Source organism: Streptopelia decaocto (assembly GCF_964273445.1).
Source record: "Streptopelia decaocto genome assembly, chromosome: 1".
Lineage (NCBI taxonomy): Eukaryota > Metazoa > Chordata > Aves > Columbiformes > Columbidae > Streptopelia > Streptopelia decaocto.
Window position 1 is genome coordinate 144893174 of NC_138663.1, and position 16098 is coordinate 144909271.

Below are 16098 nucleotides of genomic sequence, written 5' to 3' on the forward strand. Positions count from 1 at the left end.
AGTGTTCAAGCAGAGCCTGGACAAGGCCCTCAGACACATGGTGAGAACTGTGGGGTTGTCACATGCAGGGACAGGAGTTGGACTCGATGATCCTTGTGGGTCCCTTCCTAATCAGGACATTCTATGATTCTGAGATCCTGGTGCAGGGACTGTGCCCTTTTGTTGCCAGGAAGACAAATCAGCCCCAAGCTGCTGAGTTCATCTTTGCTCTTCCTCATTTCCTGCACCTTGGGAGAAGATGCACCTTCAAAGTGCAGATAAAACGAATGGAAATCCTAAGTAAACCGTGCATCATTTTTATTAAAAATAGTACCCCATGTAAATATAAAGTTCAACATTATGGTTTTGTTAGCCCAGTAGGAGAAGGATTAAAAATGCTCATTAATGGGATTTAAAAGCAGGAGTTCAGTTATATTAGCTACAAAAATATAATTATCATAATTAAGATTGCAAAGCACTAATGAAGCTCTTTAATAATTATCCTTTTTCCTTAGAGATTCATTTCATAAAACCTGATTTGAATTTTACAACACGCTGGAGAAACTTTATCGTTGTAAAAATGGGAACCAGTGGTAGCATGAAGACTCTGAGAACGGCAGCACTTCTCACATCAGTGAGGACGTGCTGGCGTCAGAGTTGGACTATGACTCAGCCTGAGATAGGAGGCACTCAAGGACATAAATGTTTGAGATGGTGCAAAATACAGGTGTACCCTTGGTCTGATGCCATGTCCGAGCTCTTGGCAGGTTTATAGACTCAAACACAAAGTTGGGGGACCGCAGCCGGAGAGCATCGAGCTGGAAGGTACCATGCAACCAGGCAGATTATGTGTCTCTGCCCTCCCTGCATCATTAGGCTTAGTGGTGCCCAGCCAAACCCTGAGCTGACTGCACCCTCCTGCCTTGGTCTTGTCAGAAATTATCTTAAAACCCTGTAGGTTACATGGTTCACCTGCAAGGGAAGCAAACCATAGAGAGCAATAGTCTGCATGGTAACAGGCTTGCAGAGTTCCTTCTGAGAGAAGAGAGAGACAGCAAGTTCTTGAAATTAAATGACAACAATTTGTCCATTTAAAAATATCTCCCCAAAACAGCTTTTCATGATTCATCTCCCCAGATGATTAAATATTTAGTTCTGCTGACAGGGATATGATACTTACTACAGTGCAGAAAATGTAGTGCAGTGTGTGAGTTATAAGCAGATATGTTATCAAGCTGTTAACACAAAAGTGATGGGATTATTGGTGTTGATATCTGTATTTATTTATATTCTGTAGGGATTTTTTTTCTCCCTGTATAGCAGCAGATTTAGGCCACAGCTTTGCCTCTTGCACAGGGCAGGGAAGCTGTTGCTTCTTGCAGGCGCTGTGCAGGAGCAGTCACGTTTCCCTCATACCTCAGTGCAGCTGCGTCCCCATGGGTGTCACCATGCTGGGACACCCCTGAGGATGGGGAAGGCCAAGGAGAGCACTCGCTGCCTGGCTCAAGTCCTGGTCCATTCCTTGAAGCTGAGCCCACAGGTTCTAAATGATTGAAGAAGCAAAGGAGGCCCCACCAGGATGAGGAGAAGGCAGGGACATTGAGAGAGGACAATCCTTCACCTCAGGTCCTGCTCAATGGAGAAGGAGCTGCCACATTGGCTTAGGTGCCTAAAAATAGAAGGAAATTCGACTTCATGTTTAGTTTCTGCTTTCCTGCTGAAATCTCCACAGAAATGTGTGGCTTCTGACTTCAGCATCTTATGAATGGAGGGGACAGCTTCACATCTCGTGTAAGTCGTGACAATTAATTTGACAACACTGTCAAAAATTCAGAATTCCCTTCTGGAGTAAGGGTGAAATAACACCCAGGCCCAGAGCTTTTAAAAGAAGAATAACTGGGTACTTTGAGAGCCATCCATAAATGGTTAACCAAGAAAAACAGAAGAGTGGGGGGAATGAGACCAACCTATGTCAACTCCTGGGCATCTTGCTTTATACTCTAGTGCCACTGTAGCCTGTTTAATTGGATGGAAAGGATTAAAAGGATCTTGTCAAGGCTACTGCTGCCAGAAAAAAAAAAAAAAAAAGGAGAGACTTTGACAACAATCCCACCGAAAAAGACTGATTTTCTGTTTGTGTTGGTGTTTCCCAGGTAGTTCGTGCCAAACCAAACAACAATCCTTGAGTTTTTGACAGATTAATCTTTATACTGTTATGCTCACTTACTCTGCCAGTTTGCCTATACTGGCTGAGCACTTGACCGTCAGAAGATCATAGATCAGATGTCCTATTATTCTGTTTATTTAAATATTTGCAGAAGCAAATAAAGTGTAACAGATTTTATAACTGAGAATACTTTATGACTGAGACTATTTTCAAGGGAAGATTTCAGAGCTAGTAATTACAAAATAATCTATGCAGCTCTACCTCCACATTTAGGCCTGGATTTTGCAAAGATACACATACATGAGGGACTTCTTATAGCAGTATAGAGTTAAGCACATGTTAAAGTCTTTGTACATTTGGGACTTCTGAGACTATGAGGATTAAAGTTTTATAAATATCTAAAACAGTTTAAGAACATGAGAAGTAGAGAGAAAAGAATAACAGTCAAGGGCCATTCTCATGAGAGGTATTTTTCTCCTTCATTTTTTTGCTAATGCTACCAAAAAGTGAATATTTTTTTAAATCATCAACTAAAAATGACATGACAGACACATGATATACAGGCATACAATGCTGAGATGTGTATCTCGCATTCTTTTCTCCTAGATGTCAGGTTTATAAAGCAGGAGAGGTGTCAGTGCACAAGCTATTTGTGGCACAGAAGAGCAAAAGCATAATAAAATAGATTTCAGGAACATATACAATATAGGAACTAATTCAAGGGGACTGATACGCTTAGGATGTTCCCAGTGGTAGCCAGCTCAGAAGATCCAGAATCACAGGACAATTCCAATTGGAAGTGACCTCAGGAGGTCTCCAGTCCAACCTCCTGATCAAAGCGGGGCCAGCTTTGAGGTCAGACAAGGCTGCTCAGGGCTTTTTCCAGTCAGGTCTTGAAATCCTGCAAGAATGGAGCTGGCACAGCCTCACTGGGCAGCCTGCTCCACTACCTGGCTGTCCTCATGGGGAAAAGGTTCTCCTCTCTTCTTTCCACTTATGCCCATTATTTCTGACTGTCTCATCCTGCACCACCGTGAGGAGCCCATCTCTGGCTCCTTGTTGATTCTTTGTAGGCACTGGGGGGCTGTAAAGTGCCCCAAAAGTGTCTCTTGTCCAGACCAAACCAGCCCAGCTGACCAGGCAAGTGCTCCAGCCCCCAGTGCCTTGGAGGGGTGTCTGCTGAACTCCCTCCAGTTAATGTATAGCTCTTCTGTGCTTGGGGACCCAAAAACAGACTACCCTTGTTGTGACCTAACAAGTGCTGAGTCAAGTGGGATAATGCCATCCCTTGATCAGGCTATGCAGTCCATGCAGCCCAGGGTGCTGCTGGCTGTCCTTGTCATCAGGGCATAGTGCTGGCTTATGCACAGCACTCTGCCTGCCAGGACTCCCAGGGCCTTTCCTGCAGAGCTGCTCCCTGGTCAGTCCATCCCCAGCCTGTATCAGAGCCCAAGGCTCATCACTCCTAAGTGCAGGACTTGGCAGTTGTCCTCATTCAATTTTGTGAGGTTCATGTCAGCCCTTTCCTCCAACCTCTCTGGTCCCCCTGGATGACAACAGTCCTGCCTTTTTTTGAAGGCAATATTTGCCTTTCCCCAGTCATCAGACACCTGCCCCCATCTCCATGACCTCTCAAAGATGAGAAGGATCAACCTAGCAAGGACACCAACTCTCCCAGCACCCGTTTAGGCAGGTGGTTGGGCCCCATCGACTTGTACAGGTCAAGCTCCCTCAAGATCCTTCAGTTGACCCTCACCCACTGCTGTTCCTTCTGCTCCTCCCTGGCCCTGCCTCCAACACAAAGAGCTGGGAGACCTTGCTGGTGAAGACTGCAGCAAAGGCGGCTAATTGACCTCACTAATTCACCTCTCCACCCATCCCCAGTACTGCAGCAGCCCCGCACTTCCATTGTTCAACCTTTTATCACTGATGTAGGAGAAGTTCTTCTTGCTGCCCTTGACATACCCTGCAAGTGTCAATTCTAGATGAGCTTTGGCTTTCCTGCCACCATCCCTACACACCCAATCCAGTCAATGCAGAAAGACAATACCTCCAGCGGATGATTCATCATCCCTTGTCACTTTTCTCATTCATAAGCTTTAACAAATGTTTGGCTTTGCACAAACTAGCAATAACTAAGCCTTTAGCTGCCCTGTGCCTCAGTTTCCTTGTTGAAATACAGCCAGTAACTCCAAAGCACCAGTCAGGCTTTGCAAAACCCGTGCCGCTACCACCGGCAGGTGTCATCATGCAGGGATGGAGGGTTTGGAGCCACCTCGTGTGCCCCATGACAAGGCCAGGTGCTTCATCTCTGTGGCTCCTACAGAAGGCGAGAAGGCTGCCAGCAGACCACTGCAGTCAAATCCTCCTCCGTTCATCACACACAGCGATGTTACCAAACTGACCTACTTTCCCCGTCCGCCCACGGAAGGCTAATCCTGTTCAGCATTGCTGGAAGGGGACAGGCACGCGGAGAAGTGCTCCCAGTTATACAGATGGCAGTCTTTGCTGATTAGTGTTAGTTTAATTTGTTTGTCTTTGTCTTTCCAGCCTTGCGAGGGTAGAGCTGAGCAGTGGCTGAACCCGGGGATTCACTTTTAGCCTGTTCACTGAAGTCTGAATGGCTTTAGTCACCCAGTAATAATAATAATAATAATAATAATAATAATAATAATAATAATAAGAAGAAGAAGAAGAAGAAGAAGAAGAAGAAGAAGGAAGATAACGAGCATGTATGTACTGATCTTCATCGGAGATCCCAAGCGCTGCACAAACTTTCCACGTTGCTCACAAGCTGGAGATAAAGGACACCTCTCACTTGCCCTGGCCGCCCTCCAGCATGGTGCTGCTGACATCGGCCGTCTCACTCCTGACTTAAAATGATGCAAATTATACCGCATCTGTAGAGGGTTCGCAGGTGACACACCCTAAAATTCAACTGGCACCGGGGTAGAGGGAGGAAGCTGTCAAATAGCACACAGCAATAGGAGCAGCATTTCTTACCTACAGAAAGAAATGCCTCTTCCAACTAAATGGGGATAATATAAAGAATATACCCAGAATATGTCCCAAACCTTTATTCTCTTCGTTATAATCTCATAATACTCAGCTGCATTACCTGTGAGCATCTCCCTGCCATCCACAGTTCAGAAGAGTGGAGCGTTAATTTATGTCAAATTTCATCATTTTCATTGTCTACATTTGGATAATTTTTTAACATCTGTTTTGCTTTAAGCGCGTTACCATCTAAAGTTTCATTGTACACTTACATACGAAACATGGAGAAGCCCATGAAGTCAAATATTTTCTCAAAAAGTTTTCTTTCTCTTTTCTTTTTTCTTCTTTTCATTTCTTTGCTTTGCTTTTTGAAATCTCTAAATAACCTCTTCTCTAGTATAAACAAAATGTAGTAATCCACTGAATGAAAGAAGACTAAGCTGCACACTGTCAGGCAAAAATAGTCAGAGCTATAAAGTTGGACACTTACCATGCTACTGGATTTTCCCTTACTCATAAACACAGTAATTCCCATAACAATTGCAGCATTACATGACCCGTGGTAACTGCAGACTGCCATTCTCCCAGTGAAAAGTCACAGTCTCTTCTCGAATAACAATGTATGTCATCAGGAAAGTGATTTTTTACTATCTTCTCTTAAGGCTACTCTGTTTACTTTTTGATAAATCAATTTTGATTGCTATGAGCAGGATTGAGTTGCATTTAGTTACGGATTCCAGTGTGTTCTTGTAACAGTTCATAGGTTTGCATCTGAAAAATAAAGATGGAGGGTGGCAGATAAGTTTTATCTGTCTATAAATCCGTTGATTTATTCTGATTTGTGTTTATACAAATCCTTCCTCTGTGTGTGTTCACACCATAGCCCTCATGGTGGGATATCCTAGTGCTTCATGCACGTCAGAGAAACATGGAACAAGGCATATAAAATGCTCAGATGGTCACTTCTTGCCTGTCCCCATGGCCTTTCGTGCTGCTTCCCGTTTGCTAATCTTTGTCCCCCAGCAAGGCTTGGAAGGGAAATACTTTGTTAGCATGTTTTACTTCATTTTGTTGCTCTACCTTAGCTGAGAAGAAGGGGGAACAGCTGCTAATGCCAAGCCCATGTAACCTACACTGTGGAGCACCCATGGGACAATGCCATTGTCCCACCACAGTGCCCACCATACCTTGTCCTTTGTGCCCAGGCAGGGGACTCAGCAGCAGTGCCAGCACAGCGACCCAGCCACACTGTCCCCTGTGCTAGGAGGTGGCCAGAAACTGTCCCCCTTGGCTCATTCCTACAGCCTGTACTCGCCTTCAAATCTTTCTTCCTATCTCCTGGATCCTACTCACTGTGCATGGGATGCCACCACTTGCTCTCCCTTCCCAGGCGCATGGGTGGATCCAGCCTTAAATCCTCAAGTCCCAAACATGCTCACATGCCTCGTTTGAAATGCTGAGCTCTTCCTTAACAGCCTTTTTTCTTCCCCTTGGAAGAGGGAACTGGAGGGTAACTCGCCGTTGAGACAGAAGTGAGCATCTTGCAGAGGCATCACTCAGCAGAGATGGGCACTGGAGGCTGAGCAATGTGTCTGGAAGGCATGGGAGCATTTCTGCCTTCCACCCTGTTGCTCTTTTTCTTCCCTCCTCACAAAGATAGCAGTTGTTAGGTACGGTCTGCCCAGCGGCCAGAAGGTAGTTCAAGATGTTTCATCCTGGTTTTCCATACAACACTTGCCCATCCCCTGTCTGTGAGAGGATTGTTCTCCAAGTACAATATCATCATCTTTACTTAGGATGGTGGTGTTATACCAGCATCCTAAGAGGTCTGAGGGTGAGGTCCAGGGGAGGGCTCAGGTGTATCAGCAGCGGGTGAGAAGCAACACCAGGGTATGGCAGGCAGCAACTCTCTCCCCAGGGCTGGACATGCCCTATCCAGGACGAGTGGCTGAATACCCCACGCAGGCCTGTGGGGTGGTGGAGGCAGACACCCCACCATGCTGGAGAGCAAAAGGGAGGAAAAACACAGTCTGCCCCCTCCCAGCTGCCCACCAGAGGAGCACAAACACCGATTTCTCAGCAGGCTTCCCCAGGCACGTGCCAGGATCTCTAAAGGAGATTTACATCTCTGATTTAATTCAGCTGAGTTAAGCGAATATTATTTAAAAATCTTGATAAATATCAGGCTGATTTGTAGGAATTGAGATTAGCTGGCCATGTGGCAACTTAGTGGGAAATCAACAGCTAAAAGAAGTTTGTGCATCAGTAATTTTATATCCTTATGAGCAGTAGGACAAGAAGGAGAGAAACCACCCTCACCTACACAGAAGAGTAGTGGTTTAACTCACTAAAAAACATGTTTTGAGTGCAGGATAAGGTGATCAGTGCCAGATGAATTTTATAGTGCAAGCTCTGTGTCCATTGGGTATAGACTGTGTCAAGATAAACATGTGCAACCTTTCTTCTGGAGAGTCCCTGGAGCAAGCTGGCAATCTGCCCAAATTACTTATTTCCCAAGCAACTATTCATTGTATGAATGAATGGGGGGTGGGGAGGGATGTTTCTGCTATAATTCTCCATATGATAACTAAGCTGGGGGTACGCGGTTAACAGTTTAAGCCAGTCTTTTGTTTCCAAGATGACACTCTTCCCCACTTGTGGATATGTGTCTTTCTGTGTGCCTGAATACTGCCCTGATGGGAGTACATGAGCTTTCCCCTCCTTATTCCAGGTGGTTCCCATCTTTCTGAGTGATAGGTTCTTCACTTCTTGTTGATAATGGTTAAATTAATGAAGCTCCAAACGTAGCTGTCACTGTTAAATATTCCGTTGACAGGTGTTACGTCATGTGGTGTTGTTACTCGTAGGTTTCCAAATTCTCTTTGTTAGCATGAAAGGATAGTTTAAATTTTGATAAATCCTTGTGCTGCTTGGCTTTTATGTCAGCTCTTTGCAGGCGAACCATGGCACAGAGCCATGGCATTTACTGCCTGCCTCCCTCACTGCAATGAGCCAGAGTTGCCTCTTAAACCAGGCACTGATGGGGATGAAAGAGTAGATTTCCAGCTCACTATTTGGGACCCTCCCAGCTCAAGGACTGGGAAGATAACATAAAGCAAGCAGGTTGTACTAAGCACGTACCAAAGCTCCATCCCATGAGTTTCTCCTCCAGGTGTAAGCCAGCATCTGGTGCGGCTCGGGAGATGGACGGCAGTACCAATTTGCAGCAGTTGCATACTCTGCCGTATCTATTTTATTGAGAACAGTTTTAATTTCATATGGTACATATGTACTGGCAAATGCTGTTAGCAATTCTTACGATGCTTTGGAGATTTCGCCATGTGAGCAAACAGAAGCAAAATGACAATTAGATCTTGTCTAACACTAGCAACAGCACAGCAGTCCAGAATTTCATGTCAGTCAGTGAGAAGCCTTGTTTACTGGAAGCTGGCCACAAATTGCTTAACAGAGCTCACCAAATCCTTGGCAGAAGAGACCAGTTAGACCTGTTGCTCTTCTGTAAGGGCAGAGGCTTCCCAGCATCATGATTCCTCGATGGTTTATAGGGCACAGCTGTAGGAAGCCTCTTTCCATTAGGTACATTGTGCCACTCTGAAACCGCTGGGACTGAGCTGTAGGGGTGCTGACTGCCCCATGGACCCCCATCCTTCCTCAGAGCTCTCACCCCCATGTTCCTGCATTCTGCTGGGAATCTGTTACAACCAGAGGAGGCCTTCAGCAGAGGAAAACCCTCAGGGATTCAGAGGAAATGACTTCTGCTGCTGCCGCTGCCCCATTTTGCATGTCATACCCTAGATTCAGCAAGGGTGCGTGCAACAGAGCATTTTCAGCAAAGGCTGAGCAAAGAAAGATAGCAAAATCCTAAATGCTAACCCTTGCCCGTATTACTGATCCCTTCTTTACTCTTGAATAGTATAGGTGAACATTTTGGTTGCAGTAAGTGAGCAAATAACAACAAAAACCACTGAATTTTGTCACTACGTTTTAGCCTGAATTATTTGAAAACACATTTGTTGGGCTAGCAGGCTGATTCTGGGACTGGGCAAATACACACCTAGAATATTTGTAAAACATTGAGAAGTAAAATTTAATTAGGTCTATAAATTCTCCTAGTCTAAAATATGGATTGTGATATGGCCGACTGGCTGTTTTGCAAGGCCAAATAAATATCAGAACAAAACAAAATCTAAAAACTACATGGTATTATTTCTTAATTTGTTGTGTATAATAGAGTTCAGACACTTAAATTTGCCAGTTATGACTAAAACTGCCAGTTCCTCGGCCTTCATATTTCCGATTTATGCTCCTCCATCAGCGAGCTGAATGCCTTGAAGCAGTAGCTTTACCCTCCAAACAGTGACCCATGGCTTTAATTCCTCATAACTCTTATATTTGTTAAAAAATTACAGGGTAGTTTCATATTCTTAGAGAACCGTTGAGTAATGAGCAGGTGGAATATTGTTATACGAGAACTAGTAGCAGAAGGAGGGAATTTATCCACTGTTCTTACTATCAATAAGTTTTCACTCCTGTTTTTTTCCTAGAATGTTCTTTAGCAGGCAAATTTATGTGTGACTCATATGTGGAAAATACCATGGGCTTAAATAATGCCTAGCAATTAACTTCCCTCTTCCCCTCCTCTGATTTTATTCATGTCTTACACGTTGATCGCTCATTAAATGAGAAACATTGATTTTTGAAAAAACAGTGTTATCATTGCCTGTCATTACACTGCTGCTTTGAAAATGTCGCTTTGACAATATTCGGGGTTTGCAGCAGCATGGTGCTGCCGGTTCGGAAAATATTTGTGTGGGATGCAGCGGCTTTTGTGCTCTGACCCTGGGCGTGAGGTGCCTGGAGAGGCTGCAGCAGCTCGGGGCTTCCTCCTCTGAATGAAGCGGTCACGGCTGAAGCGTCGCTTTCTCATAAGGCCATGGAGCAAAGGAGAGGAGGGCACTGAGCTGGGGACAAGTGTTTCTGAGGATCTCAGCCTTCAACTGGGCTGCTTGTGTGTTTTTCCCTTCACCTTGCCTTCACCTTACTTAATTTACCCAGCTGACCCCCTTTTACTCTGTGGTTTTATGAACATATTTTGTGCTTGGAGTACTTTCTCTTCACCGCTCAAACTGCTGGAGCAATTGGACTATAAATCCGGTGAAGATTGTCAAAAAGAGTGACGGGGATGGTGTGTCCCCACGCTCGATGCCGGCAGCGCCAGGTGGGTAATCTGTTGGCCACTGCTGGCCACGGGAGAGTTTATTTGCAGTGTGGTGTAGGCAGTGGGATTTATGAGGACTCTTTGAATTTGGGGAGTAGTTCAGTAGAGTTGTGACTGTATCTTTGAGCTTTGGGTTGGGGCCCACAAAGGAGGATGAAGAGCCTCCCAGTAAGAAGCTCCACCTGAGGAGTCAGAGGTGTGATGCCAACTCTTGCACTGGGGATGGTTTTTGCGTGAACATGGGGCTGCTGAAAATGCCTTTTTGACTTGGGCAGATCTCAGGGTTCATCCAGCCTGCAAGTTTGCAGAGAGTAACCTCCACACTGAAAAAAACCCCAAGAAGTAACTGTTTTTGTACTGTGCTGGTGCACCATGTTGTGCCTGGCAGCCTTGATCCCTGGCTGAGCCCCTAAGGCTGGCATGGTGCTCAGGAACATTATTATCCACAGTGGATGTATCCTAAAATCAAAGACTGTGGCATAAAGCACTGCTGACACATTTATCTGACCTGGATATCATCACTGTGTTATTAAAATGAAATAGAGCAACTCTGAGATTAACCTGCAAAGCAGTGCTAACAAAATGACAGTTCATAATGATTCTCATATTCCTTCAACAGAAAAAACTGCTTAGACAATCTAATGGATGAAGATGAGAAAGACAGGGCAAAGAGGTGAGCACTTTTTCTTTTATAACTCTCTGTTTAACTTGTGATGAGCTTGATACTGTTTGTTGCTGGAGAAGCTGTTTTATCCGTAATCAATTAATCAAAGAGAGAGAGAGTAAAATACAGCCAAGCACAACTTGAAAAACTGCCATCTCGTGGATTCCTATTCTTGGCTACCCTGTTAGAAGAAAATAACATAGCAATGTTTCCTGTGGAAAATGTCAAAAAAGCAAAGGCATTGGTCGTTTTCTTCACATTACTGCAGAACATGAGAACTGAAGAATCAACAACATATTCCTGCTGCTATAATACATCATACAAACCTCCCAAGTGTATAAAAATGTGGGCTTTTAAAAAAAAAAAAAACCAAAAAAAAAACCAAAAAAACCCACATTTTGCAGAAGAAAGAGAACTAAAACAGTGTTGTGGTTTTTTTTCTTCAATTATGATGGTCATTTATTCAGCAATGCCTGTCTCACAGTAATGAAAACATCCAGAAGTTACATTCAGAGCAGAGAAAGACCAGGGAAAGTGCTGTGTCAGCCCTAAACTGGCACAAACCTTGACTCAGAAACATTGTGCACTCCATCATCAGGTCCTGGTTGGCAGGAAATTGTCATGAACACTTTGTGGGGAGAAAAAGGGTTTCAAGACAGGCAACCTTTGGCAATAAAACTCTTAATAACTGTCAGATCTGACTGGCATCTGCAGAAAAGCTGTTTGGAAGCATTTGAAGAGGTTTTTTCTGGATATGGTATCAATACTGCAGCCCACAGTTTCATTACTTTAAAGGGAGCCATGGGTTGCCCACATTTTTCCCCATGGTTCCTTCTAATAAGAATATTTCCAGTCTAGGCACAACTAGTTGATCCAGTTTCATCTCTTTTGATTCCTTCTCTGCTTTTCTTCCCTGCAGCTTTTTCTCACCAATATAGGTCAGGACAGGCTGCAACCCAGCTCAACCGTTCCCCTTTGCTTCCTCTTCTTAATGTGAGCATGCTCAGGCTGCAGAAGGCCTGACTTTCATAGAATAGTTTGGGTTGGAAGGGACCTTCAAAGGTCATCTAGTCCAACCCCCAGCAATGAGCAGGGACATCTTCAACTAAATCAGGTTGCTTAGAGCCCTGTCCAGCCTGGCCTGGAATGTCTCCAGGGATGGGGCATCTCCCACCTCTCTGGGCATCCTGGGATAGTGTTTCACCACCCTCACTGTAAAAAATTTCTTCCTCATGTCTGGCCTGCATCTCCCCTCCTTTAGTTTAGAACCATCACCCCTTGTTCTGTTGCAACAGGCCAGGTCCTTCTAAAAAGTCTGTCCCCATCTTTCTTACAGGCCCCTTTTAAGCACTGAAAGGCCACAATAAGGTCTCCCTGGAGCCTTCTCCAGGCTGAACAACCCCAACTCCATCAGCCTGACTTTGATACTAGGAGCAAAGCCCCGACCTAACCAACTCCCCTTAGAATTGCAAGGCATTATCCTCTGAGGTCAGGGGCCAGCCAGCTGCTGCTCTTCATAGGAGGCTTCATGGGTGGGAGAAGGCTGATATGGGGTACAGCTCTGCATGCAGCTCTTCCCAACCATCTGTCAACCAGGCAGGCACCTGGGGGCAGGTGGGAGGTACATTCAGGGAAGGGCTGCCTCCCATGACCACACCACTTCACAAGGACGGAAGCCATATGTGGAGCAGCTACCTACAGTCACTGGGTTTGTTCAGCCTGGAGGAGACTGAGGAGAGACCTCATGGCAGCTACAGCTTCCTCACAAGGGGAGGAGGAGGGGCAGGTGCTGATCTCTTCTCTCTGGTGACCAATGGCAGAACCCAAGGGAATGTCAGGAAGATGTGCCAGGGGAGGTTCAGCTTGGACTTTAGGAAAAGGTTCTTCATGTAGTGGGTGGTGGAGCACTGGAACAGGCTCCCCAGGGAGGTGTCACAGCCCCAAGCCTCACAGTGTTCAAGAAGAGACTGGACAATGCCCTCAGACACATGGTGTGAACTGTGGGGTTGTCACATGCAGGGACAGGAGTTGGACTTGATGATCCTTGTGGGTCTCTTCCAACTCAGGACATTCTGTGATTCTATGATTCTCTTTGGAGAGGGTGTAGGACAGCAGGAGATGTCACACTTCCCCAGATCCCCCCATCAGGGAAGGAGGGAGCAGGGGGAGCCCACCTTGCATTGCCGCTCCACATTCTTATGGCCTGATGACCTTTACAATATTTGTGTGCTAATTGCTTTAAAAAAATGCATTAAATGAATCCATCTAAGACAAAAATAGGATAACACATATCCTTTCTATCAGTGATTGTCATCATCATCTGGTATGGTTTTCATGCTGTTTGTTCCTGGAGGGAATTTTTGTCATACCCTGCGGCAGGCCTCTATCCAGGTGAATAAAAAAATGATAACTTTGAAAATGAAAAAAAAAAAAAAAAAGGAATTGCTTATTTAAATTGTAATCTAAGTACATTTTGTGTTCTATAAATCTAAATTTGGAATTAAATTTGAAATTGTGATAGGCTTCATGAAGGTCTAAAGTTATTACAGTGTACTAAAACCATTCAAATTCGTTTAATAGCTACATTTTTTCTTCCAAAGCTTCAAAGAGACTCAAACTCGGGAGAAGCCATTGAATGAACATTTCACTGTTGTGTCTTGGAAACTGAGTACTCTCGTTTGTCCCATGCTGCAGGCAAAACGATTGTTTTGTTTTCTTCTATTAAGTATAGGGACATGGTCCCTCAGTGCTGAGAAACAGTAGAGGTGGTAAAAAAGCCAAGAAAATTGTTCTCTTCTTTCTGAGTTAAGAGTAGGTGAGACTGGAAATTTCTCGATGTAACTCTTTGGGGATGGACCCAAGTTAGGAGCTGAGTTTCCCGATTAGCACACACACACATGGACACCATTTACTACCTGCTGCAGTTTAGTAGGCACATACAGGTTGCATTTCACCTACATGACAAGAAGGTCTGTCCTCTCCCGACAAGTGGCATCTGCACTCCCACCCCTGAGCCAAGTGTTTGTTGTATGCCCACAACTCATAGCTCTTCCTTCAGGACACTGGTTATTTTGAGCCCCATTCTGCATTATCTGACTCCCTAAGGCAAAACTTCGAAGACCATAGGACTAAAATGTGGATATGATGGCTCCAGACCTGGGAGCATTGAAGACCTCTTTGGGGTCTTCTGATCTCCTGGAGATGAGAAACCATAATTTCATTTTCAGTTCTTTGATGTAAGACGAGGTTTATTTTGTTTTATAGATTTAGTAATTTTAAACAAAAAGTGTGCTTTGTCCACTTTTTTCTCTGTCTGCTTTTCTTTCAGTTTGCTTTAATAGTAAGTTGTTTTAAAATAACGCTTTTGCAATTCCGTTGAATTCTAAATTCCAAACAAAATTACATTGAAATGAACCATGAGAAAACAATAAATGAGGACTACCACTTGCCGTTTTTCACTCCAATAAAAAGTAAATTTACAAATCTGAATGAAGGTACATGGTACAGTTATTTGCTTTGATGCATGTATAGCATATCCCACTGGAGAGCAAAAAGAAGTATAAAATCTCATGCAAAGTCACATTTCATTGTAAATAATCGAGATATAATGGCTAGTAGTCAGCAGGTATCAGTCTGTCTTTAAGAAAACAATTCTCTTATATATGAGAATAAGAATGGCTATTTAAAACACATTTTAAATGGGTGGTTTTGATCATTCTGAATTCAAGCTGTCATGTATTGCCTCTAGCTATGTTCACAAAAAAATCCAGATTTTATTCATACTGTGTCTCCTTCTTCCCCTTGGACATGTCATGTTTTTTTGGAGTAGCAAGGAGGGTGGAGAACTGGGATTAATACCATGGAATTAAGAAAGAGACTGTTTTGGTTTGCCGTAAATGTTATGTCCTACCAGTGAAGTAAGCAAGGCTAGGGAATAATCTTCCAAGGGAAGTGATGAAAACTGCAATATTTAAGACATTTACAACTGGACTGAACAAAGCATTTACAACTGTGCAGGGATAGTTTAGATGACCTAATTGTGGGGTTGTTTCTCTTTTTTTTCTTTTTCTTTTTAGGATTTTACTGTGATCATTGATTCAGATCTTTGTAGAGTTAATTCCACTAGAGGAGTTTTTCTGTTTCCTTTGTGAATAAAATGTCAAGTGTTAAAAATAGATACTTTAAATTTCTATCAAGGCATCTTTATTTTTTTTAAAACCAATACTTTCCCTATAGACAGTTGGTGTTTTATTTTATTTTCAGGAAGATCAAGACCCTTTGAGCTTAAAATTAACTGAGGGCAGAATTATGAGGACATAAAACATTGAAAATGTTGATATTCCTAACATCCCCTAGAACTATACAGAAATAGGATAAGGCTGGAGCTTTTCACATCTTGTTCTGACAGTGTTTTGCACTGTAATAAGAACAGGCTGAAATCAGTCAGGCAGTATCCACCCAATCTCTTGTGTTCAAAGCTGTAAAATAATCAAGTGTTGGCTTCCATCCAGTGTATCTCCAAGTATGTTCAGGGTTGAGAGCAAGACAAACAAAAATTACCCCTCTGTCAGTAGTAACATCCAGAAGCCTCTGCAGTGATTGCTGAGAATGTTTATTGCCACCCTGATCCTTGGGGTATATGTATATGCTGGGCTAAATTCTGCCCTGATTTTCACCAGCATGCATCCAGAGCTGCTTTATGAGGTACAGCAGAGTTGGCTGGGACTGAACAACTCAAAGTGAGAACCGGCCTCTTGGCTTCTCTTCCCTGTCTACATGTAACCAGATTTTTAGAACTTTACGTAATTAATAAGGCAAATCTTGTCTGCTTGAGGACCTTTCAGAAGAACAAACAAACCTTCTGGGTTATATTTTTTTTTTCGTTTTTCACATGGCTACAGAAGTCTGTGTGATACTCTCCAAGTAGAATGATTGTCGTGTTCATGGGAAGAATTCAGAAAACACTTGCTCATGTATAGGTTCACATCTCATTTTGAATAAATAAAGTGCAGATGCTGAAAAGATTATCAACAGCCTTAATGACAGTATTAT

At 43.7% G+C, this 16098-nt stretch overlaps 1 protein-coding gene across 2 annotated transcripts in view; it reads left to right on the forward strand.

The window, feature by feature from the left end:
* Positions 1-16098, forward strand: part of NPAS2 (neuronal PAS domain protein 2) — a 109469-nt gene that overhangs the window by 41804 nt on the left and 51567 nt on the right. For both annotated transcript variants that reach the window (XM_082076058.1, XM_082076057.1), the window contains exon 2: positions 11002-11055. In XM_082076058.1, coding sequence (XP_081932184.1) covers positions 11002-11055 — 54 coding nt within the window. The remainder of the gene's footprint in view (positions 1-11001; positions 11056-16098) is intronic.